This window comes from Oryctolagus cuniculus, chromosome 15, assembly GCF_964237555.1.
Source record: "Oryctolagus cuniculus chromosome 15, mOryCun1.1, whole genome shotgun sequence".
Taxonomy (NCBI): domain Eukaryota; kingdom Metazoa; phylum Chordata; class Mammalia; order Lagomorpha; family Leporidae; genus Oryctolagus; species Oryctolagus cuniculus.
The window spans coordinates 68,061,575-68,088,699 of NC_091446.1; the positions used below are offsets into that span (position 1 = coordinate 68,061,575).

Here is a 27,125-nt window from a genome sequence, read left to right on the forward strand (position 1 = left end):
GAGGACACAAATTACAAAATCTGAAATGAAAGAGGATATCACTGTATACCCTGAAGACACTGAAAATTCAATAATGCAATGCAGTGAATAACTCTACATACATAAATTGAACAACTCAGATAAATTAGTCTAATTTTTCAAAAACCTTGAGCTGTCACAACTCACCTAGGATTAAATAAATAACCAGAACAGTCCTTTAAATATTTAAGAATTTGAATTCATGTTAAAAAACCTCTCATAAAAGAAATCCAGGACCAGAAGATTTCCCTGTTGAATTCACCCAAACATTTCAAGAACAAATAACATCAATTCTCTACAGAATCTCTTGCAGAAAATAAAAGGAAGGGAGAATTTTTCCAATTCACCTATGAATCCAACATTGCTCTGACACTAAATCAAGACAGATATGATCAAAAAATCTATAAACCAATATTCTCCCAAAACATAAAAATACAAAACTTCATTAAAATATTAGTGTATCAATCCACCAATATATCTAAAAAAATTACACTATGAACAAATGCAGTTTAATCCCAGGAATTCAAGGTGGCTGATTCACTATTCTATTGTCAATCAGACTACCCTATTATTAGTACAAATAAAACAAATGCCATCATATAAACTGATGCAGAATAAGGATTTGGCAAAATTCAACATTAATAAGTGATTTTAAAAACAAAACCAAAAAACTCTCGTCAAACTAAGAATAAAAAGGAACTTCTTCAGTTTCAAAAGAAAGGAATATATGACAGACCTGCAGCTAACATCATACTTAATGGTGAAAAATTGAATGTTTTCCCCCTAAGACTGAGAATGGAGTAAACACATACAATTTTACTCCTGTTCAACATTCTGCAAAAAGAACTAGCCAGCACATTATGGTTACAGTATGGAAAAATAATATGTATTCTTATGTACCACCAATGAACAACTGCAAACCTACATTTTTATGATGTCATTTATAATAGTTCAAAAATGTAATACTTAACTATAAATCTAACAAAAGATACATAGAATCTCTGTAATGAAAACTACAAAACACTGGCAGATGAAAACAATGATGACCTAAATAAATGAGAAGATTCTAATCATGGATCAAAAGACTCAACACAGCAAAAATATCAGTGCTCTCCTAGCTTGGTCTGTAGGTTTAACACAATTCTAATTGAAATACCAGCAAGAGACTGGGTATCGTTATACAATGAGTTAATTATTAGCCAGTTTGAATCCCAGATACTTTGCCTCTGCTTCTAATCCAGCTTCCTGCTAATGTGCATGGGGGGCAACAGATGACAGCTCAAGTACTTGGGTCCCTGACACTCACGTGGGAGACCTGGACAGGGTTCCAGGGTTCTGGTTTCAGCCTGGCCCAGCCGTGGCTGTTGTGGGCATTTGGGGAATGAACGAGCAGGGAGAGGCTCTCTCTCTCTCCCTCACTCTCTCTCTTCCCTCCCTCTTCTCTCCCCTCTTCTCCTTCCTCCCTCCTCTCTCTATTCTTCTGCCCCTCCTCTCTCCCTCTCCCTGTCACTGTGGATGGACAGATGGATGGATGGGGGAAGGATGGATATTTTTAAATTCCAGCATGAATTCATAGACAAGCTGACTCTAAAATTTATACAGAAAGACAAAGACATTAGAATAGTCAAAATAATTTTGAAAAAGAACATAGTTAGAGAAATCATATTACCTAAAGCCAATTTTAAACCACATAGGTTCATTAGCAGACCTTGAAACCTAATGGATTTTGCCTGATTGGATTTCAGAACTGCCGGGGGTTGCTATTAGCTCCTTTTTTCCTTCTATGTTCTTCCTTTTGGAATGAGAATGTAACTGTTATGATGGTGGTCTTACCATTGTACTGGAGGAGCAGAATACTGTTTTCTAGTTTCATAGATCGCTGGATAGGTTATACACAAAGTCTCACCCGCAAGGATTTAGATGATGACATTTGGAACACTTGAGTTGGTGCTCTCTAGATGAGATTTCAGGCTTAGATTGATGCTGCAAGGCTCAGACTTTCGGGGATTTGGGATGAGGAGAATGTATTTTGCATATGGGATGGGTGTGGATCTATGAAGATTGAGGGGCAGGCTTCAGTAAAATGAATAAAGATACCTACACCCTAACCCCTGGGGCCTGTGAACGTCACCTCATTGGCAAAGACGACTTGACAGATGTCAGTTAAGGACTCAGATAGAGAAATGCTCCTGGCTAATCCAAGAAGACCCTATATGTAACCCCAAAGAAGACAGAGATTTGACTGAGGAAGAGGAACTAGGAGATGTGACAAAGGCAGCAAAACATTGGAGTGTTGTGAGGAAGAGGTTGGGAGACAGGCACCCAAGCAGCCTGCAAAGCTAGAAAATGCAAGGAGACACCTTCTCCACATACTGCCCTGCTAGCAACTGGACATGAGTCCAGCAATACTCCTTTTTAGAATCCTGGCTTCTGCAGCTTAAATGAAGGGAACCTCACCAGGGGCTACTGCACATGACCGCCTCAGTAAAATTAGGATTAAGCTTCTACCTCTTAAGTCTTCACAAGTGAACTCAAAAGACATGCCTGATTAGGCCTGTAAGCCAATCGAGACCTTAAGTGCCTCTTCAAAATGCAGAAAGATAAGTAAAGCTTTCGCTTTTGTCACATCAAGAATGCTGTACTTTAAGGCAGGCAGAGTGAACGTATCTCTTCTTTTGATTCTCCCTGGGAACTGTTATTGACAATAAAATTCCTAATGGGTCCTTCTATTATAACTCTCTATGCTCAAGCTAAATGGTTTTACAACCTACGTAAGGGTAGCCAATCACTGCCCACTATCTGGGAGTCTGTAAGATATGTTTTTTCCATCTTAGGAGGCACCCCACTTGCAACTAGTTTTGTTCCAGTTTTATTTATGTTAATTAACAAACTTATATGTTTCAGAACTCAACAACTTCTGGGAATAACTAACCATGCAGGGGACACAGCCATTGGTGGTGACCAGGCTACTACATACAGCTCATAAAGTGAATTTGCTAGATGAGATAGGCCAAGACTTCCAGATCCAGGACAGGCAGGACCTGTGCTACGCCCCTAGTAAGCAGGAAGCAGCTACAGAAGATATGATGAATCTATGCCCTTCAACATCCCTTAAGATAAAGGGCTGGAAACTCTCGTCGGAGTGGGGAATGATGTAGGCAGGCAGATAGGACAACACTGATTAGGTTTGTGAGCTAGAGGACCAGGCCTTCACCACACCCCTGTGTGATCTCGTACCCCTACCTTCCTAAACCTGGATGCCCACCTGCCAATCAGGCTATCTAGCCACTCCCCTTTGGAAGTAGATCAAAGGCCTGGAACACAGTGGGCCTCTCCCTTTTATTGTCCTTACTGCCCTGGCCATGCTTGTCTCCCTGAGCCTTTGGGCTGCTCAGTCCCTCTCTCCACCTGCACACTTGCTCCACGTAGCTACTGGCCTGCTCTCTGCTTGGTATGGGCCCGACTTACCTTCTAGACTTCTCTTTCTCCCCTAAATAAAGCCCTCACTCTCCTGTGCATTTCTCTCACTGAATAAAATCCTTAAAACCTTAAAAAAAATCCTGGCCTCCAGAAAAGGAAGAGAAAAAAATGTATGTGTGGTTTTATGCAACTGCATTTGCAGTCATCTATTACAGCAGCCATAGGAACCAACACAGACACATATGGATTCATTTCTCTTGGGTAGATGCCAAGGGGGAGAATGGCTGGGTCATGCAGTAACTGTACATTTAACGTTTTAAGGGGGAAAATTTCAAAATCAAAAACTTTTCTCCAGGAAAGATAGTGTTAATAAAATGAAAAGAAAAGTTACAGACTAGAATAAAGTATTTACAAATCCCATATCCAACAATATATTCAGAATATATAAGGAACTCTTAAACTCAGCAGCAAAACCAAACCAACTACAAACTCTGCCAAATGCTTCACCAAAAAGGATACACAGATGTCAAATAAGTAAATGGACAGATGCTCGATAGCAGCAGCCATTAGGGGAACATAGGTGGAAACCACAACAGGACATCATTACACACCTATTAGAATGGTTCAAATCAAAAGACTGGCAACATCAAGTGCTGACAAGGATGCAGAGCAATTCACACACTGCTGACAGAAATGATAAATGATAAATGCTGTAGCCATTCTAGCAAATGCTGTGGCAGTTTCTTTTGAGTTTAAATATAAACTTACCCTATAATCTAGCTGTCTTACTTACGGTGTTTAACCCAGAAAAATTAAAATTTACATTCACACAAACTTCTACACAATTATTTATATCACTCTATTCATGATCACTCAAAACTGGAAGCCAGCTAAATCCTGCCCAATGGGTGAATGTCTAAATAAATTGTGGTACATCCACAAAGTGCTATACCATTCAGTAATAAAAAAGGAATGGAATATTAATACATGCAATAACCAGGATGGATCACAAGGGAATTATACAGAAAAAAGGCAAAGCCAAAAAGTTACATTCTACATGATGCCATTCACTTGACGTACTCAAAAAGACAAAACTCCAGTGATAGGGAGTGGAAACATGGTTGCCAGGGACTCAATGTGGTGGGAGCCTCACTTTGCAACTCAAAGTGGGAGTGTGAGGGACTTTGGGGAGTACTACAACTATTCTAAATCCTGTTTTGATGGTGAATGCATGACTCTATACTAAGTGTTAAAATGCATGCAGCTACATACACACACACACAAAAATCAATTTTACTATATTTATTTTTTAAATAACATTAAAGAGATATCTGCATAATTATAATCATTTCCAAGTCTTAGTGGAACCACATATCTTTTTTTACTTCATTTTGAAAGAGCAAGAGGAGAGAGTGAGAGAGCGCTATCTTCTATCTGCTAATTCAATCCCCAGATGGCCACAATGGCCAATGCTGGGATGCTGGGATGCTGGGCAAGGCTGCAATTAGGAACTAGGACCTTCATCCAAGTTTCCCATGTGGGTGGCAGAGTCCCAAACCATTTGGCCATCTTCCGCTGCTTTTTCTCAGACGTATTAGCAGGGAGCTGGATCCCAAGTGGAGCAGCCAGGACTTAGACAGGTACCCATACGGGCTACCGGCATCTCAGACAGTGGCTGAACCCTCCATGGCACTACACTTACTATGGGATCACAGAAAATGGCCAAAAGAAATGCTAAATAGGATACAACTCAATTTCTTTATTAACCTTGGAGATTTATGAGTTCAAAATCCTATCACCTGCACCCAAATTATCTGAGTTACTTGAATACTTTTATTATGATCATTAGGAGTCCCTGAGGATTAGGGTTAACCATATATATATATATATTTTTTTTTTGACAGGCAGAGTTAGTGAGAGAGAGAGAGAGAGAGAGAGGTCTTCCTTTTCTGTTGGTTCACCCCCCAAATGGCCTCTACAGCCAGCGCGCTGTGCTGATCCGAAGCCAGGAACCAGGTGCTTCCTCCTGGTCTCCCATGCGGGTGCAGGGCCCAAGCACTTGGGCCATCCTCCACTGCCTTCCTGGGCCACAGCAGAGAGCTGGACTGGAAGAGGAGCAACAGGGACAGAATCCAGCACCCCAACCTGGACTAGAACCCAGGGTACCGGCGCTGCAGGTGGAGGATTAGCCAAGTGAGCCACGGCACCGGCCAGTCACACTTTTCTTCCTTGGAAAGTTCTTTTCATTCTTTTGTCAACACTGTTTAACCTTCTGGGTTTTACCCTCTCTGATACCTCCTCCGGGCTGCAAGTCCACCATACTGTGCTCTGACCCACTCCTTCCTTCCTTCAGAGGGCTGAGACTAAGCTCGTTGGCTGTCTTACATCTCACTCATTAAATAAGTCATCAACCCCTTTCTTGCTCAGTTGCAGCACCTGCCTTGAGCAACACACCCTCCCGTGCTATAAGGCATTATGGTTTCATCAACACATAAATGCCTGAGACTGCTTTCAAACTAGGGCGTCACACAGAGAACAGGGCAGAATATGGATTTCCTACCTTCAAAACAAATCTTAATTTTTTTAAAAGATTTATCTATTTATTTTTGAAAGGCAGAGGGTGGGGAGGGAGGGAGGGAGATGGAGGAAGGGAGGGAGAAACTTCCATCCACTGGTTCACTCCCCAGATGGCCGCAAAGGCCAGAGCTGGGATGATCTGAATCCAGGAGCCAGGAGGCTCCTCTGGGTCTCCCACATGGGTACAGGGGCCCAAGGACCTGGGCCATCCTCTACTGCTGTCCCAAGCCACAACAGAGGGCTAGATCAGAAGTGGAGCAGCCAGGACTCAAACCGATGCCCATATAGGATGCTGGCACTGCAGCCAGCGGCCTTACCTGCTACGCCACAGCGCCAGCCCCAAAATCTTAATTTTTCTATCACATTGTTTGGCATGCTTGGCAGAAAACCCAGGATACTACTTCGACAAATACTGCAGAGACGTTTCTATTCTTAGAAGCTATTGATCTGCAAATAAAACCAAGCATTGCTTATCTATGTGAGACACTTTGCTAGAGGAAGCAATGAATATAGTAGAGAAAACATAGAGCTATGAATCCAATAATCTAGTAGACTTCAGCCCTAGCTCTACTGTCCCCCAACCTGTTGTGCAACCAGAAGTCATCTTCTGGTTTTCCCCATCCAGAAAGCAAGGGAAGTGGGTGCTATTTCTTCCTTCTCTATAGCTGAGGCAGAGTCAGAGACATTAGCTACTTTGTATCTGCACATTTTCCATATGATACTCAAGAAAATGATTCTGTACCTGATCAAATAAAAGTACCTGAAATAGAAACATGTATCTTATAAACTAAAAAGTTCAAACTCAGGGTCCTAGTATAATTCTAAAGTCTCTGAAAAAATATCCACTGTAAGAAATCAGTCATGAGCACCACCTCTCTCTGTCGGAAAGCTGCATCAACATTCCAAATGTCTCATCATTTTGTTCTGTGCACTGATCACTTGGTATTGCTTTAGAGCTGTGATAGCCAACAGATGTAATAAGGGAATCTGAGATTTTTATACCTTATGGTTTCCAAAGCATTTTAAGATTTTTGCTTGAACAATCTCAAGTAGCGGATGGTTTTCCTAAAGCCCAAGTTAAAAAACTGAAGTTGGGGAGGCCAGGTGGACTCGACCTGTGGATGCGCAGGTGTTCTCAGGAAGGCGTAAAATTAATCGAAGGCTTATACTGTCCAAAGGAGCTCAGTCTGATGGGACAATAGGCTCATTCAAGGAGATGGCCCTTGTTTCGCCTGGGTGACAATATCCTGCTAGCTGATAAGAGCCCAGGGAAGCTGTGGCTTCTGCCGGGTTTTCACATCAAGCCCAGCCTGTGTGGCTCTTGCAGCTCCATCCTCTCTGGGCACCCGCTCTGTTTTCATGTTACGTAATCTTTCTGTATTGCCTGCCTCTTTGTTCAGCACATGCCAAAAGCCAAATAAAAGAATCCATATGTGATTACAACTATAAAACCAAAAGGAAAATATTAGATGAAAATATAACATTTTGGGGTTTCTAAGTTTGTTTTACCTTTAATGCTAGGCAGACAGTTTACACAAATCATTTTGCTGCAAAGTAAAGAATAATGAGTTAAATGTGTTCCCTGCCACCATCAATCATGTACGTTTGGCTTTGATTGACCAAACATATAAGACACATGAAATGACTTTCTAATCATGTTAGGGGGAGGGAAGAAGAGAGGAAGATGTGGAGAAGGAGCCCCAACTTCTTTTATTTTATCCAGAAGTTCCATTGACATTTTCTGGCAATCTTCTAACACGTTGCATGGGCTTCTCTTTGCTAATAATGTTTGCCTTGAGAATTTGTAAAGGTCTGAGAACTCTTTAATTCAATGTTCTAGAAATTACCAGGGTCATAAGGGAACCGAGTCCCCGTTAATAGCTTATGGATTACTTTTCTCTTTCTTTGAAAAACTTTTCACAAAAGTTGTTCTGCTTTCAGGTGGGTCTCGTGATCTTGGGCAGAATGGGTGTTCTCAAGGGAGCAGCATTTGTATGAAAGTCTCTGATCTAATGAGATTCAAGCAGGAAGAAAAGGGATGCCCAATGATGTTAACCCAAATGGGATACTGAGGGTTAGCACATTCATTGCAATTCATGGGTGTTTGTTTGGATTTGACTTGAAACAACACATTGACTGGATTTTCTGGCAGTTGAAATGATTTATAACCAAATCTACCCAGCCTCTGTGAAATCCTTGCCAGGATTATAGAGCTTTGCAGTCCAAGTCTCTACACCATGTCAAAGCTCTTTAATTTGGCAAAGGAATCACATGCAGTAGCAAAAGAAGAAATTTTCAGCACCAAAATCACACCAAATTGTAAGTCCCTGCTGGTCCTGGTCTCACACAGTTGTCTATAACATTGACTGCCCATTCTATGTTACAGGCTGAGTAACAGTTCCTTCACTCATTCATTCAACAAACATTTATTATTGGTTCATTATGCAATCAAGTGCAGTGGCACATACTGAGGATTCAGCAAGTAGCCCTTTGCTGCTGACATGACTTCAGGAATTAGGGAAATGAATAATAAATAATGATGTGGAAAAAAAACTCTAGGAGAGCAGGTGTGGATGTGAGAATATCTGGGTTGTACAGGGAAGGGTGGTGCAAATGTCTACGAGTCTGATGTTATCTACCACATGGAAACTCTCTCCATCCATGTGACATCAAGGGGAATGTCTAAATCCTTCCTAGACAGTAGGATACAGTGGGACACCTACTCCCTGTAGTGATGCCCCAAAGCACCAGAAAAGTTGATGAACTTAGTCACTTGCTTCATGATTTTTATGTACTTTCAAGGGAAACTGTTGAATCATAAAACATTCCTGGATGAGAGATATACCATATTCATAGATCGGAGAGTTTGGAACTCCTTGATGAGAGATATACAATATTCACAGACTGGAGAGCTTGACACTGTGAAGACGCCCATTCTCCCCAAGGGATCCAGAAACAGATCCAATAACACATCATCATCTGGTTTATAAAAACAGCCTAAGGCACTGATAATATTCTGTTTCTTAATCTAGGTCATGTTTTATGTGAGAAAGTTTAACTTATGGATACTTAACAACATGCATATTTTGTTATACTTATTTTCTGTTTGAATATTATACTTCAATTAAAAGTTCATTTTTATGGGTGGGCATTCAGCATTGTGGTTAAAGCACCACTTAAGACTCCCAGCATCCCACATTGGAGTACTGAGGTTTGATCCTTGGCTTCAAATCCTCACCACAACTTCCTACTAATGCAGACCCTTAGCAGCAGTAGTGAGGGTTCAAGTAGTTGGGTTCCTGCCACCCATATATGAGACTCATATTGAGTTCCAGGCTCCTGATTTCAGTCCCAGCGCACGCTATTACAGGCTTTTAGGGAATAGTGGGAGCTCTTGCTCTCTCCCTTTCTCCCTCTTAGATAAGTGAATAAATAAGTCTGCATCTGAAGTTTCTTTAAATCTCCTTTAAAAATGCAACTCTAGCAAATTTTTAGAAGAAGATCTCAATGGAAAACTAATAGTGAGAAAAAAATAAAAAGGGGTTTCACAGAGGGAAGTCCAGCAGCAACTTAAGAGAAAAACACTGGACTGGTGCTATGGCATAGCAGGTAAAGTAACCAGTCGCAGCACCAGCATCCCATACAGATGCCAGTTTGTGTCCTGGCTGTTCCTCTTCTGATCCAGCTCTCTGCTATGGCCTGGAAAGCAGAAGATGGTCCAAGTGCTCGGGCCCCTGCACTCACATGGGAGACCTGGAAGAAGCTCCTGGCTCCTGGCTTCGGATTGGCTCAGCTCTGTACACTGCAGCCATTTGGGGAGTGAACCAGCAGATGGGAGACCTTTCCCACTGTCTCTCCCTCTGTAACACTACCTCGCAAATAAAAACAAACAAACAAACAAACAAACATCCTTGCCAGAAAGAACAGCAAGTACAGAGCCCTAGAAAAACCTAAGGGAGCATGGCTAATATGCAGGACAGCATTTAGGACATAAAGCCAACAGGATCATAGGAACCCAAATTTATTCTATAAACCATTGTAAAGTATTCATTCATTCATTCATTCACCCAATTATTCAATCATTCATGAGTCAGAGAGGTGAGATGGGGCAACAGACACCTCCCATTGCTGGGTTACTACCTAAAAACCTACTTGGCTGGGGTCAGGTATAGAACTAAGCTAGGAGCCAGGAACTAAACCCAGGTCTCACACATAGGTGTCAGGAACCCAATTATTTGAGCCACAACAGCAGTCTTCCTGGGACTACACTGGCAGGTAGCTGGGATCAGGATGGAGAAAGGAATTGAACCCAGGCACTCCAATGCTGCACGTGGGCATCACAGCCAGTGTGTTAACCAGTAAACTAAATACCTGCCCCCATGAGGACTCGATTCCGGTGAGATGAGATGTCACAGAGAGATTTACACTGAAGAGGAACAGCATCCACTTGAGAAGCATTTGTTCAGGAAAGAGTAGACTGAGAGGGTAAGGGCAGAGGATAAGGGCAGAGTCGGCAGACTAGTTAAGAAGCTGATGTAACCGTCTAGGAGAGAGAGGACAGTGGTTTGGATCTAGTTGCAGGAGTAGAGCTGGTTAAGTGCACTCAGATTCTGGGCATATTTTCAGAGTTGAACCAAGATTTCAATGCTGAATTGAAGTGGATTACATTGATGGGGGGGCGGGGGGATGGAGCTGTGGATGATTCCAAAGCTTCTAGTTTGAGCCGCAGAACACCAATAGCAAAATGGAAGAATGGAGTTATGGACAAAGAACAGAACTTCAATTCTGAGTCTGTTAAGTTTGAGATGAGATGGGACCTTCAAAGGGAGAAGCTAAGCATGGGCTCAGGCGCAAGGTTCTGGGTACAGACCTATGTTTGAAGTCGTCTGTGTATCTAAAAGCTATAAGAATAATTGCAACTACCAAGAAAGTGAGTATAACTGTATTGGGTGGCTGTTCGCTGCTGGTGAGAAATATGTGCAAGTCCACTGTCAGGACACCAATAGTTAGAGTGAAATCACCCATATATTGTGAGATAAACAGAAGTTTTCATTTCACTACCTCACTTCCACCACGTGGACTTCCTCTGCCAGACAAACTCTCTACAGTGATCTCTATTCTCTCTCTCTCTCTCCCCACCACCACTACCTTCCTCCCTCTCTCCCTCCTTCTCTCTCTGGTAAATATTCTGGATTCTACTTTTTTAGAGAACCCTAATACATTTACTTTTTTCCTAGAAGTGCCTATCTAAGCCATCCCACCCCTTCGGATTCACTTGATTCAGACTTCAATTAGTTTTACCAATCAAATATAGCCCTGTGTGATGCTAAGCCCTTCTTGGGAACCTAAGCCATTCCCTACCCAGACTCAGCCAAGCCTATGCTAAATCTATCACCTCTTGGAAACACTGAACTTTGCCCTTCTAGAGCTGGCTACAAAGAAAGATGACAAGACCCACAGGAGAGGCTGTGCAAGCATGTATCCACACGTCCCAGTTCTGGCCCTAAGGATGCTGGTATGATTAGCACACAGACTAGAATCTGGCAGCTGTCCAGGGGATCTCCACTGAATCAACAGTTTCTATAAAATGAACTATAGGAAGCTGGGATTTCCGCTAAGATGGTGGTACCAGCTGAGGCTTCCTCTTAGCAAGTGTCCTATGTTCTTCCAGCATCCTCAGGATAAACCTAGGACCAATTTCCCTGGGACTGAAGGCTTGAAAATGTTAATTCCAAGCTATATGCCCTGTGCAGGATGCTGAACTTCTCTTACTATACTTTGTCTGACGCTGTAAAGTGAGGATAACAGCAGGGCCAAGTTTGGGCACAGGCATTGTGAGGATTCAATGAGACAATGCACATAAAGTGTCAACAGAAGGCTCAGTACACGGTGTGGATTCTGTGCATTTTGGGCAATTTTCCAGGGTTCATATATATATATATATGTATATATATATTTCTAGACCCTGAACTAGATTTTACATACACGCATATGTACAAACACTTATACATGTTAATATAACCTGTATTTTGGTACTGAAATGATTCCCTTGGCTATGATTAGTTCAAGGATTATGTTTTGCTGCAAGTTTATATGACGGATATTAAATAATATTTAGTATCCAAAAATCCACAAACCCAAAATCTTGTGAAAAAGAGGACAAAACAAAAGTGCATCCCATGTCTTCTCCAAAGAAATAATTATGGACTGCATACCATGTTACAGGTTGCACGCATGCAGGTGTGTTTGTGTGTGTGTGTGTGTGTGTTTGCAAAATGGTAGATTAACAGAGTCAAATAGTTGGCAATTGTAAGAACCATTTCAAAGTCTCAATGTAGACTAAAAAAGAATTTTAAGATTTAATCTCTTTTCAGGCTGGTGCCGCAGCTCACTAGGCTAATCCTCTGCCTGCGTGGCCAGCAACCCAGGTTCTAGTCCCGGTTGGGGTGCTGGATTCTGTCCCAGTTGCTCCTCTTCTAGTCCAGCTCTCTGCTGTGGCCCAGGAAGGCAGTGGAGGATGGCCCAAGTGCTTGGGCCCTGCACCTGCATGGGAGACCAGGAGGAAGCACCTGGCTCCTGGCTTTGGATCAGCCCAGCGCACCAGCCGTAGTGGCCATTTGTGGGGTGAACCAACAGAAGGAAGACTTTTCTCCCTGTCTCTCTCTCTCACTGTCCAACTCTGCCTGTCAAAAAAAAAAAAAAAAGATTTAATCTCTTTCTAAACACACACACACATACACACACACGTGCAATTTATCATATCCAAGAGTAGTTAATCCTAGCAAGAATAATGGCACAACTCATAAAAATGGCAGGGGCAGCCCTGACTTGAAACCTTACATGTTGAAGAGAAAGTTAAGTATACATAGTAAGACTCACAAACAAGAAAAGCAATAGATCTGAAATGACATCATGTGAGAAAGCCAAGCTGAGAGCAACTGTGGCCACTCACGCAGGGCAGGCACAATGGCAGCTTGGCTAAATAAGTTCATTGTCTTGGTCTTCACAGAAGATGTCAGGGAGATCCTCAGTAGAACAGGACAGGCCAATGACAGAAGATTAGATACTGGCAAATGAACAGGTTGTTCTAGGCCCAGCTGATAATGCAGAGGTAGATAAGTTACAAGCACTAGGACATTCACCTACAATACTTACAGGAACTCAAGGGTGAAGACAAGACTCTCTTACCCAAAATGCACAGGCTGTCATTAGCAACAGCTACTGATGACTCCTGGGTTGTCAATCTCAGTCTCTTTCCTGAACATATTGGACAAAGGATTAGAGTGGATTTGTTGAATTCCAGCACATTAGAAACTGCAGAGGCCTTGCCTTGAAGTTTAAATGGAGTAAATTAAGAACAAACAGGAAAACATTTTTTTTTCTAAACATTAGTTAGAAAACTTCAGGAATTTATTACTCCCAAAGATGTAGGCTAGGGAACTGGTATTGTGATGTAGTGGGTTAAGCCGCTGCCTGTGACACTGGCATCCCATATCAGACTGCTGGTTTGAGTTCCAGCTGTCCCTCTTCTGTTCCAGCTCCTTGCTAATGCATCTGGGAAGGCAGCAGAAGATGGCGCAAGTACTTTGGTCCCTGCCACACACGTGGGAGATCTGGATGGAGTCTCTAGATCCTGGCGTCAGCCTGTCTCAGCCCTAACTGCCGCAGCCACTTTGGGAGGGAATCAGCAGATGGAAGATCCGTTTCTCTCCGCTTCTCCCTTTGTCTCTGTCACTCTGCCCTTCAAATAAATACACCTTTTTAAAAATATAAGTGGATTCCCAAAAAGTTTACATCAATTCAGAGGTAACATACCCAGTTGGGAACTAGCATTTCAGGGCAACGACTTGGGTCCCTATGGTTAGCATCTCTGAGACTGACATTGGTGGGAGGGATAAATAAGTTTGCCCCATACTTATTGGTTCTTCTAGGCTGGGCCTCTTGGCCGATGCTGCCACAGCTCCATAGGCTAATCCTCTGCCTGCGGTGCCAGCCCACCGAGTTCTAGTCCCGGTCGGGGCGCTGGATTCTGTCCCGGTTGCTCCTCTTCCAGGCCAGCTGTCTGCTGTGGCCCAGGAGTGCAGTGGAGGATGGCCCAAGTGCTTGGGCCCTGCATCCGCATGGGAGACCAGGAGAAGCACCTGGCTCCTAGCTTCAGATCAGCGCGGTGCGCCAGCCAAAGCAGCCATTGGGGGGTGAACCAACGGAAAAGGAAGACCTTTCTCTCTGTCTCTCTCTCTCTTACTGTCCACTCTGCCTGTCAGAAAAGATAAAAAATAAAAATAGGCTGGGCTTCTTGTGATTCCTCTATGTAAGCAATTCTTCTCTTTTTCTTGCACCTCACCCCCTCACTTTCAGTTCTGCCTTTCTGGTTTCATGTCTAATAAAAAGCCCAGTGGACAGTCACCGTGCTTCTGCCTGGGGCAGACCTGCGCTTGGACAGTCCTGCTTCATTTCTTCTACTTTAGAGTGCAATCTATAGCACCACGAGGCACACAATACCTGCCCAGGGCCAGGGAGAGGACAAGCTCACACTTCACCCTTGGCTTCCAGAAATGCTAAGTGTTCCCAACAGACCAAGGGCTGCCAAAGCCTCCTTCCTTCTCCATGCTAATGGCCCCCTGCCCTGTGCAAGTGCTGATGAGTTCTCCACCAAAGAAAATGGGGGGGGGGCCACTGGGGAAGTAAGCAATTTCAGTAAACAATTACCCTTTTATAGATTTCCTCCTCCACCTGCTGCCCCCAAACAAAAATAAGTGAGGGCTTTTGTGACGCTGGAGTAAGAGATTATATATATATTATATATATATATAATGTGTGTATATATATTATATATATAAACATTGTGATTTAATGCTATAACTAGTACTCAAACAGTATTTTTCACTTTGTGTTTCTATGTGGGTGCAAACTGTTGAAATCTTTACTTAATATATGCTAAACTGATCTTCTGTATATAAAAAGAATTGAAAATAAATCTTGATGTGAATGGAAGGGGAGAGGGAGAGGGAAAGGGGAGGGTTGCGGGTGGGAGGGAAGTTATGGGGGGGAGAAGTCATTGTAATCCATAAGCTGTACTTTGGAAATTTATATTCATTAAATAAAAGTTAAAAAAAAAAAAAAGACGACATACCAAGGACAGCACCCTTGCAGTGCTCACCATGACCTAAAGGAGACACAGACCTGGAATCTGGAGGGTAAGCACAAGACAGAAGGTGGAGGATGGTCCCTCTGGTAACTAAAGGAACTATACGATGGAGGCCTTGTCATTTCCAGGTCACCCACTTTAGTGAATTCCAACTCAAAGGCCACCTCAAGGTCAAAAGGCAGTATTCAAAGAGTGACTTCCAAACACAGGGGACTTGGCCCAGGGACAGAAATACTGTGGCAACATAACCCTGGGAGGGAAACATGTTTCCAGTTACATCAGGGCCTGGCCCAGCCTTCCCCACAGGCTCTTCCTAAATAGGAACTTGGCAATGGTTCCGGCAGAGCTGGAGGGGCCATCCTTGGCTGTGGAGGTGAGGCCCTTCAGCGTCCTGAGGCGAGTCAGGCAGAAGTTCTCCCTGCTGGGAATAACACTGAAGAATCAGCCTCACAGCCCTTCTATTAATTTTCTTGACAGGCAGCTCTAGTTACCATGCAGGCACCACAAAATCAAAACATACGCATGTCAAGTGGCCCCATCTGTGGTGGGGCCCTGCCAAGCCCCATGTCACACCAACATGAGGCAGCAGAGCCCAGCTCCGCAGGCCACGTGCTGGGTCCTGTGAGCAATCCCCTGTGGGCAGCAAACCACCAGGGCTCAGCTGAAGGAGGCGGAGGGGTTTCCATGGTGACCGTCCTCTCTCCTAGGCCTGGGCTGCTAGCGCTGAACACAAGAGCCCTGGGAGACACAAGGCTACGTCTGGCTTTGGGACTTGCCTCCAAACCGAGTCACAGAGGACCCCCCCTGCCACCTCCCCTTTGCCTGTGTTGAGATTTGTCCATGCAGGACAAATGGCAGCTTGGATTAGAAAGACACTTAAGGCAAGGTGGTCCCCCTCTTTGTGAGCTGAGTTGGAGTTCACAGTGCTGTTGAGCTGCAGTCTTTGGGTGCATAATGAGAAAAGGAGGAGTTTTGAAATCAAGGTATTAATCGCAATGAGTCTTAGTAAAATCATCGAGGAAGCGCCAAAACAATTTGCTCTTCTTGTAGAGCAATGTTAATTATCTACTGGTTAAATAATGCTAATTGGGTGGGTACAAGGGTAAGGACCTAGGAAAACTCCTGCTCCGTTTAACAATTCAGAGATGCCAAGGGTGAGTGTTAGCAAATCTCATCCTCAAGCTTCCCACCCACCCCTCTCTTGTAGCCAGGGTCCTTTTTTCAACTCCAACAAATAGTCCATTGGTGGTGGATGCAGCAGCCATGGCAGCAAAATGCTGGAGGTCTCACATCGTAGATTTTAGAGCCTCTGGGACTTTGTGGGTACCTGTCAATTTCTATCTTCAACCACTACTACATCAGCTGGTTATCTAACAGGAAGGAGGATGCAAACCAGATAAGGGGCTAGTTTTATCAGTTGCAAATCAGAAAAGCCCCAACTAGACATGTTCATGGCACTAGTTTGCCACTTCAGCTATCTAAGCTAAGAACAATCCAAGGGTAAAGACTGGAGTTGCTGTTATCCCGGGATTCAAAAGGCTTCCTTGCAAAGACTTGGGGCCTTCATTCAAAGCCCTGGGAACAGATTCCTGGGCTGGCCTGGCATGTGAGGATGGAGGTGGGCCTTCCTCTCCTTGCCTGGGTTGTTCATCAGGTAGCGGCCACTCTGGGGACTTAGGAGTGGCTGTCCTGCCAGTTCCATGGAGTACTGGCTGAGAAGGAGAACACATCCAGGCTGTTGTCTCACAGCATGAAGGCCTCAGTTCACCGCTTCACTTTCCACTCAAATAACCATGGCATGTCAGCCCTGCTGGCCTCCTTGATTGTACAGAAATAAATAAATGAATTATGTTGTTGGGGTTTGGGCTTCAGCACAAACACATGGTTTGCATTTATCCACACAGTGAGAGGTCCACCAGCCACTTGATATAAAAGAGCAAAATGATAATTCTTTTCTTTAGGCACTCTGGTGCCATATGGAATGTATATAAATCATATTTTTGTTTTAACAGCGGAGGCTTTGTTGATAGATAAACATGTGGTTTATCTAAAAAAAGAGAGGATTGTGCTTTGAACAATCATTTAATGGCCATGGATGTGCCAAATAAAAATAAAAACATAATTTTGAAAGGAGCTGGCCTTGTGCCCAAATCCATAACAAGGAATTTCTTCTTAACCAAAGTGGTTAAGGCCCATCGATCTGTTTTGAGTTTAAGCCGTGCTCTCTACTCAACCCCACGACACATGGAATCCCAGGCTAATGCACTCTAATAAGAGAAGACGTTACCTTTATGAACGACCTCATGGAGAAGAGATTGGCGAGCATCGTGGAGAGGCCTTGGGCCAGGCAGCTCTGGGCTATGAAACCCAACTTCAGCTCTGCAAGGCAGATTGCGTCATCACCCTCTTTCCAATTCCAGCTTGGGATGTTTAGCAGATGGGCCTGGGGAAACAAAACCAGGTATGAGACCTCGCTTTGTGAAATGTTCAATTGTTTAGAATCTCTTCTGGGAAACGCCGCACTGCCCAATTACTCAGGGTCATCCAGACTCATCCTTGCTTCGCTTTGCCTGGGTCTGGCATTTGGTGGTTTGTTCTACTCTCTGCGCCGCCAGACTCCAGTCTCTCTGGAATGCTGCTTCTGCACCTACGGGGAGTCCAAGTTCTCCCCTTGGGTTTGCCATGGAGCCCGAGAGAGCCCACAGGGGATTTCCTGTGATGACAGACACATCAGTTGGGAGACGAGGACGTCTGACTAGCTTGTTCATGCTCTGGCTCCTTACGTGGACTGTGAGACTGTCAGATGCCTGAGTATTTTGGATTTTCTTAAAGGAGCCTTTCTAGTATTCCAGATGAGGGACTCCCAAACTTGAGCAGGCAACAAAATCACAGATTGTGCAGCCTTAGACTGCTGGCCTCACTCCTGCGTTTCTGACTCAGTGGATCTGGGGTGCAGCTGGGGACCTGCATGTCTGGCGTGCTGGGGGGATGCTGCTCCTGCTGCTGCTGAGCTGGGGGCTGCACTCTGAGAACCACTGCCCCAGATCACCAGGTAAATCACCGTGTAGACCTTTCACAACGTGCTCCTATAGACAATTAGATCAGAGCCTGAGACGAGGGCCTGGAGAAATGCTTACCCAGTTACTTTTAAGCAGCTTACAGGGGAGACTGGCAGACAATAAGAGGGGGTTGCAAACACTTGATAGAAAAATGGAGGTCAAAAATAAGTTTATGTTGGTGCAAAAAATTCTGTGAAATCCATGCATAGTTTGTTCATAATATATATTTTCCATGAACTTTTTGAAAATCCTCCCTATACTTTGGTTGAAACAAGTGAAATTCAAAGAGTTCTCTGGAGTTGGAAAAATCAGAGGGAAAAAAAAATAATTAAAGGCCTAATGTCAAGTATGGCAACTTGGTTTAAAAAAACCAATTCCATAATTTCAAAATGAGAAGACCTCATTGGTAGCAGACATAAGAGAAAACAAACAAAAAAACAATAACACAGAGCAACATTAAAGAATGTGGGTGACTACAGCCTCAAGAAGAGCCCAACTGTGTGATACATTACAGAGAAAGCCAAGCTGTCATTGATTTCCATAGTGTAGTGGTTATCACGTTCGCCTCACAGAGAAAGCCAAGCTTTGGTTGCTAGAAAAACAGACACAGGGACGTGAGCATTTCATCCTGTTGTGAACTGGGCAGATGGGTTCCAGAGTACTTGATCCAGTTTCTTTTATTTGACAGATAGACAGTGAGAGAGAGAGAGAGAGAGAGAGAAAGGTCTTCCTTCCGTTGGTTCACTCCCCAAAGGCCGCTACGGCCAGAGCTACACTGATCTGAAGCCAGGAGCCAGGTGCTTCCTCCTGGTCTCCCATGTGGGTGCAGGGGCCCAAGGACTTGGACCATCCTCCACTGCCTTCCCCTGATCCAGTTTCAACAGTCAGACTTAAAGAAGGAAAATGATCAACGGTGTTAACACCCAGAGCAAAGTGGCGAAGACAAGAGAGGGTGAGCATTCCGGAAAACATCCTCTGAAGAATGGTTAAGAGGCCAGCAATGGGCTGGCACTGTGGCTCACTTGGCTAATCCTCCACCTGCAGCACCGGCAACCCGGGTTCTAGTCCCGGCTGGGGTGCCGGGTTCTAGTCCCGGTTGCTCCTCTTCCAGTCCAGCTCTCTGCTGTGGCCCGGGAAGGCAGTGTGATATTTACCAGCTGGTCCTGACTCTGGCTCCTTGAACAAAGCAGGATGAGCATGGTTCTGCATGTGCCAAGAGTCCATGGCCCTCAAATTATTTCTCCCCATGCATCAGCAGACACAAGGAGCTCCCTCACTTGCAAGACAGCACACACAGTTGTACCAGGAGGATGGAGGAGGCTGCTGTGCAAAGAACAAGGTCAAGGGCTTCGTGCACTGCTGTCAGAAATGCCACTCTTGTGAAATTCCCTTTTTGCAAAAATCTACTTCTGTGACAACCCTGAGTCCTAAGCTAGCACTGATTCCTCCTGGGGGAGAGGACTCTGTCCTCCCCGATGTGAACATGGCTGCATGTGGGCCACACAGCAGAAGAGAACATCTGTGGGGCTGAGCGTCAGAGAACTGCCCCCCATCTTGGAGTCAACTCCCTCCCACCACTGGCCCTGCCTTTGGCCCATTTCTCTCCCTACTCATCACTGGCTTACAAAGCCACTTTCCCACCTCGTGGCCCTAGCACTGTGGAGAGCACGTCAGTTTAAGTGGATAAATATTGACTTGCAGTCACATCATCTGAGAAGAATGGAGAGAAATTAACTCTTGAGTAACGACCAAGTAAATCATTGTGAGTGAAAGGAGACTTGGGTGGTCCATGCCCCAGAGACACACCACAAAGCCTTCATGCCACCCTCAAACACACACAGAAAACCCGTCCAAGGAAATCTCTCCTATCCCCCAAGTGTCATCCAGGATCTAACACCCGTGTAGGCCGTGGGTCTTGCATGCCCTCATCTGGTTTGAGTTCTTTAGACATATTTTACATGTTATTGCACAAGAACACCAAGTTTGTTTCATGTCTCAGGATTCCATGGTCTCCTCTCGGGCCCTGATGTTTTCCCCAGGCATGGGGCAGGGAGTGAGGGTGATGTGCCAGGGACTAGCAGGGAGGTCTGTGTGCATGGAACAAAGAGAGCAGATGGACCCACGAACTCACATTCTCTGTTTCTGACAACTTTGTCCTTTTTCATTTGAGTCTGGTAGAAAATGCCAGGCTTACCAAATACACAGCAGTCGGGAGGCAAATCCTCTCTAATGCGGAGATGACAAAGAGCAGGTCTACCAGGACCAGGGCTTCCTTCCACTTCTGCCACTGCACCACCCTCATCTCACGGAGAAGGAACGTGAAAATAGGCTGTCTCGGGAAATGCATTCCAGCCCTAGTTTCAGCTCTCACTACAGACAATGGACTTTGGAGAAGCCACCACGAAGAACAAAAAAAGGCCACAGAACAGGAAGCACCTTAATACAACTGCACAAGTATAAGCGTTTCCAGTGAGGCAGCTCACAGGGCTTGCCTTTGCATTAGGCCATTGGCACATGGCTTCCAAGTCAGAGACAAAGGCCTCCTTTGCTGGAGTCTATTGGGAACATTTTTTTAAAGGTCATCAATAGGTAAATTATTGGGAGTGATACTTTGCCAGCCATCACGAACCATTCTTGAAGAGCTTCGAGCCACTTAAGCTCACATTAGAAGGAGCTCTGGCCCACCTTTCTTTTGCATTCAGAGATGGCCAGACTGAATATGCTGCTCTCCACGGGAAGTGTGGTCATATGAAAGATCTCTTTAGAGAGCAACAGCCCTTCTATGCAAGGCCTACTCTCAGGAAACACAGCTTGGTCCAAGGGCTACGGCTCCACCGAAAGAGACAGTGGCAGCTGCAAGTCCATCTCTTAGCTTGCTGGCGCTGAACGAGCATGGTTTGTACCCAACAGAGTTGTTCTCTGTATGACAGAGCTTAGACTCCCTAGTCTGAAGTTACACTGGGATGCTAAAATGCACAGATGGTCCAATGAGGACTAAATGAGATAATGGATGTCAAAGCTCTTTTAAAATCATAAAATACGACACAAATGTCTATGGTTATGATGATGACAAATGTGGGCCAGTTTTACACAAAGCGAAAGCAGGCAGTTTCCCTTTATCCCTCTGGGCTCTAGACATCACCATCACTAGATCACAAAGGGTTGAAATGTTTTCTAGTTCAAGGCTGGTGTCCAATGATGGAATGAACTATCCCTTGGAATATGTTCGTTGTAACATGAATTTACATGCACGTCCCAGGTCTTCCCGAAAACAAGTTTTAATGGGTAGAAATTTCTGGGCATCTAAGGCAGGTATAGAGAAAGAACCAAGATGGGAAGAAAACAAATATCAAAAGAGAAAAGAAAGAAAACAAGTTAAAAGGTTAGGTAGAAGCATCTTAAGATACACAGCAAAACTTTGAGGAAAAGAGAGAATGTCCTACTGGAGCTCTACAAGGAATGGGGTCAAAGCGATGACCAGGGTGTCCGTCCTCTTGCTGGAAGAGAGAGGATGAAATGGCAGAAAAACACGCCTTGGGTCAAGGTCACTCTATCCCTGGGCCTTCCTAATCTTACAGGGATCTGTAAGTGATTTTTGCCTAGCCCTCAAACCCAAATATTCCTAGATAATTCTAAACAAAACGTGTTCTAAACAAATAATTATGGGTTGGTGGGTGGCTTCATTGCTGTTCTGGGTACCTCAATGCCTAGATTCGTCAGACATCAGGTGCTAGGATCATGCTATTCCCGGCCAGGTACCGTCTGGACGTTAGGCCAGTGAGCTACTTTGAGTTTGACAAGAACCACATAACAGTAACTCTCCTTAATTTCTTGAAGGCACTACATAAGCACTCATTGGAAGGAGACAAAAAAAAGCAAGAACTGACATCCCTTTCTACACATACAACATTAATTTTCCTATTCAATCTAAATTCAGCCAAAAATCTAAACAACAGCTTAAAGTACTCCCACACTAAAGGAAATTTCAAATAACAAATGAAAGAAGGAACAGTCACAGCGGCAGGGGCTGTCACCAGTCACAATCTTATTAACAAAATTCACCCCCGCCTACAAGGGCTGCTGTCAAAAAACAGCCCCGGGCTGACGCCTGTGGGTTCCCAATGTCCTCACTTTCTCTCTTCAGTGTCCTTGAGTTTCCAGACAGGAGAACGTGACCTGGTGGTGCCCACCACCAAGCCCACTGGCTGCAGAGCAGCGTGTGCCGCAGAGCCACCTGCCGAGGGCTGGCCAGTGCTTGGCAGCGGGCAGCAGTTCCCAGCCGTGGGCCAGCCACTGACAGCAGGCTCCACTCAACAATGGCCGCTGCTGGGCCTCCACAATGGGCCGGCGTTTGCCAGCAACTGCCAGCAATTACAGGATAATGGCATGGTGCTGGTGCATTTGGCAGAAGGGGGATTTCTCTGGGTCACCTGATGGCCTATTTCGCAGGGAATATGGCCTGTAAGATGGGGCACACTCTCACTCATCACCCAGCAGGGAGTTATTCTGTTCAGACAAGACACCTGGCCCCAGGTATGGCGTGGCCTCCAGTTTCAAAGCTTCATTAAAGGAGAAAGCTGGTGCTGTGTCAAGCAGAGCAAGGTGCCACCTTTCCTCCCCCAAAGCTGTCTTCTGGGGAGTTTACTGACTGGCCAAGTGAAGGAGCAGCGCCCCTGAATGAGAGACTGGACCCCGGTGTACTGAGGGGTAATCACGGGAAACAACGCAGACTCTGATGTGTGTTTTCTTCCCAATCAATCCCGAGCTAAACATTCCTTTACGTTCAATCTCTGGAAAGTCAACTATCTTCCTGAATTCAGCTCTGCAAATTCTCATCCCGAATGCAAGAATGCCATGCTGCACATCCTGTGTTCAGCACGACGCTCCTTCAACGCACCTGATGTCAGATAGAGACGCCCTGTCAGCTGCCTGGGGCCTGCTTTACCCCTGAACTCTTCAGCTGAGGGCACAAATCCAGCCCCCTCCTTCAATGACAGCCCTCTGGGCATCAGAGAGTGCTCGCTGCACAGTAGCGAGTCAATCACTAACGCAATGAAGAAATGCAGTACATAAAGATGAAGCTGTTGGAACCAAGGTATGGCTGCAACCTAAGAATACAAAATATCCAATCCTGACATTCAATGGATGCTTCCTGAAAGAACAAATCGGTACATGAAGGAGTTCCCCTCTAGTGGCCAGCTGCAAACCAGTTGTCAGGAGTAAAGAAATGTGCCAGGGATATTTTTGGTTTTAACTTATTTGAGAGGTACAGAGACAGAGCTGGAGGGCTGGGTTGAAGATCATATGCAAGTGCACTCATTAGCTGATTCATTCCCCAAATGCCTTCAAAGAGCGGGTCTGTACCAGGCTGAATTCAGGGGCTGGGAATTCAATCTGTGTCTCTGGTATGGGTGGAAGAAGGGACCCAACTGCTTGAGCCATCACCTGATGCCCCCCAGGGTACACATTCGGAAGAAGCTGAAATCAGGAGCCAGAGCAGAGACCTGAACCAGGCGCTCCAGTGTGGGATGTGGGTGTCTCACTCGTTAGGCCAGACATCCACCCCTGCTGGGGAGATTTCTATCTTCACTCAGGCCTTTGTCTTGCACTGGTGTCTGTGTGTGGGCGCACTCATGTGTGGCTGCATGGAGAGGTGGCAGAGACTGAAATGACAGCCATGCAGATGCCTTCAAGCCTGGACCAGGCCCTCACTGGCCTACCTTATTGTGGTACTGCAGCATCTGGGTGATGATCCGTATCTTCGGATGGTAGTTCTTTATGGAGATGACTCTGCAAAAGAAAGAACCAACGCTGAGGCAGGAAGGGCCTGTCCCACAGAGTCTGAGAGGAAGATGAACCTGATTATCTCCAAATGGGGCACACGTGGGGCCAGCAGCCAAGGCCATTCAGAGGGCCTCAAGGCACTGGACCAACTTCAACAGCATTTCCGCCACCTTACCTCTTGGTGGTGTTGGAAGAGAAATCACAAAATTGTCACAGGCTATTTCCTGGGCTAGTGTGCAGCAGCTGTGGGATGCCTTGGTGCTGGGGTGTGTGTGTGTGTGTGTGTGTGTGTGTAACCTGGAGGACTTGGGAAGGAATTCTGGAACAGGAGCCACAGGCTTACTACCTGATGAAACAAGGACATAAGCCTTAGCCATTCTCACTCATCCTCCAAAAGAGAGATGAACACTGGAATTGATCCCTTGCCCTTGGATCTCAATCAAGTCTCCCACCCTATTGCCTTGAACCCCTATTGAATCCCTGCATTCTTTCCCAGGTTCCCAAGGCACCACATGGCCACCTGAAAGACCAGTTCCAGGAATTCACCTCTACCTGATGCCCCCTACCCGCAACCCCCATCCCTAGCCCTCCTAAAATATAAAAAGGCCCAGCCCCTTAGTTCAGGGCCTTCTGCCACGTGTTCCATCAACATGCATGCCAACAGTTGGTCACCTACCTATACAAATTTATTTTCTCTGAATAAATTCGGTCTGGCTGTAGATTGGTGTAATGCCTCCTCTCTATTCTGTGCCTCTTTTCCTAACACTACCCATGTGGACATGGAAAGCAAGCTCAGAGCTTGGGGTCTTGGGCATGTGTCACCTCTCACCTTCTGGGGGCCACCTAAAGATGTGCTCTGAGTCTGTTCTCTGAGTTAATAATTTAAGACAACAATGACAAAGCAGACAAGCAGCATGCCAAGTGGCTCTTTCGTCACACACACTTGGCCACTTGCAGAAATGGTGGCTAAGCAGGGTTCTTAGAATGGGATCTGGGACTGAGCGTCCCATAGCTAACCGAGTCTAAACAATAATATAAGGCTGGTTAAAGACAAGTGCCAAGGTCCTGTGGGGGGACATGAGTTGGTGGAAAATCTCAGTCCGTACTCTGTAGCAACCCACATCGCCTGCCCCGACCCAGCCCTCAGCCCTCACTGGTTCTCAGTAGTGTCAATCACTGTGCTGAGAGGGGAGGGGCAGAGAGCAGCAGAATGGAAACACCTGGGCTCCAGTCACAGCTATTGTGCTAAGGAAAGGGGCGACCTTCAGGAAATCCCTGAGCTCTCTGGTCCTGTTTCCTCATCTGGACACTGGGGGCACCGGTACCTGCTTTATTTACTTCACAGGCTTGGTATGAGCAGCAAATGGGAGACCAGATGTGAGAATGCTTTGAAATCATTAAAAGCTCTCTCCACGTGTAAGTTATGGTTTTTGTCATTACCGACTCTGTCAGAGGTGACATTGTACATTTCCTTCTGTGACAAGGAAAGCTAACGAATGGAATTCCACAGAAAGGCCCACCTCCTAAGCCTCATCAGGGATGCAAGCGCAGGTCTTACCACCGCCCCCACGAACTTCCCACCCAGCGACGCTCCCTGCTTCACCCCTTCTTGTGCAAAGACGGGGAGAGAAGGCAGCCAGGGCGCAGTTTCAGCTGAAAAGCTGCAACTTGGGAATTCAGGAAATGGATCACACCCCAGCTTCACCCTGCACAAATCCACCCTGGGCTTTTGCACTTGACGGATTTCATTTTATTTTTGAAGAAGTGCTGTGTTGGGCGATGCTTATAACTCAAGGGCTCTGAGCCTCTGTCAGCCCCGGCCCTGCAGTTCCCAGCGTCAGGATGCTCTCTGCACTCCCTCCTTTCAAACAGATCTTTGACATTTTAATTTCAGAGGGGGCAGACTGGTCTCATTAAACTAAGCAGGAAAGAGGATTATACAAATAAGAGGAAGACAGAGCCCATTCTTAACCCTGAGCTTCCCATCTCCTTTTGCTAACTGGCCCTTAGTCCTGCTTCTCCTTCATGGATGGCGTCACTACATTTCTGATACTACATTTCCCCAGTCATTTCTATGCCTAGGACCTAAACGTCTTCGACCTCATCACAGAGTGCAAATGCAGTATTATGATGAAGACAGATGTCCACATCAAAGCTGTTACCCTTTCCTATGATCACTTCTGCAGGATGGGGCCAGCCCCAAACTTCTCTGAGGAGTCTCAACATAAAGCTTCCTCTTTTTTTTTTTTTATTTGAAAACAAATGAAGCCTAGTTCCTTAAAATCTGCATTTTCATCGCTTCAAATAATAGGAAAACATGTCGCAGGACAGATATCCTATTTATTAAAAAAAAAAAAAAGGACAAGTGACACATCCTAAAAGGAGGCTGGCACAGCCACTTTCCAGGTGTGTCTAGTTGGGGAAGGGCCCAGGTGTGAAGCCAGGCCCCATGGTGCTCTCTGCACAGCCTGGAAGGAGCTCCCCCATCAGCTTCCGGGAAACGATTACGCACATTGCCAAAGCAAAATGAGTGGAAAGAGAAGCCTGTTCCAGATGTTGCCTGCGAGACATCAGGACCAGATGCTGTGGGGAGAGCTCATGCATCCGGAATGGACAGGAGGATTCCCTCACCTCACTGAAGGGAAAGCTCCTATCTCTTGGGGCCACTGATTAAAAGCAAAGACAAAGGCCCTGGCCCCAGGTCAATCCCCAGGGCTCAGAAACCCAAGCTGCAGGGAGAGGGGGGTCTTTGGACCAAAGGATTGCTGTGTGCAATTAGGGGAGGGTTCCTGAGAGGACAGTGGGAGTGACGTTTCTCTCCCAAAGATTCTCTGTCTTATCCCCGTCCAGCTCAAACAAGTGCTCTGCAGTGACGCTAAAGAAGAGACAACGTGCAAAGGACCTTTAACTACCTAGAGAAAAATGTCCTGACTTTTGAAGTCATTTCATAGTCGTGGGATGTGGCTAGGGGTGTATGGAAAGAACAAGCACCCAACAACTTTGCTTCTGAAATGAGAAAGGGATATGGGGCCGGAGATGGGGCCGCAAGTAGCCCTGGATGGCCCTGCCTCCTCGCCCAGGACAGCCACGGCTCGCCCTCCACCCCAGGCCTGTGCAGG

General features: G+C 45.4%; 1 protein-coding gene across 27 annotated transcripts in view; it reads right to left on the reverse strand.

The window, feature by feature from the left end:
• KCNMA1 (potassium calcium-activated channel subfamily M alpha 1) overlaps nt 1–27,125 on the reverse strand; it is a 781,282-nt gene that overhangs the window by 192,289 nt on the left and 561,868 nt on the right. For all 27 annotated transcript variants that reach the window (XM_070056975.1, XM_070056978.1, XM_070056976.1 and 24 more), the window contains 2 exon segments: nt 23,943–24,012; nt 17,451–17,606 (listed from right to left, as the gene is read on the reverse strand). In XM_070056975.1, coding sequence (XP_069913076.1) covers nt 17,451–17,606; nt 23,943–24,012 — 226 coding nt within the window.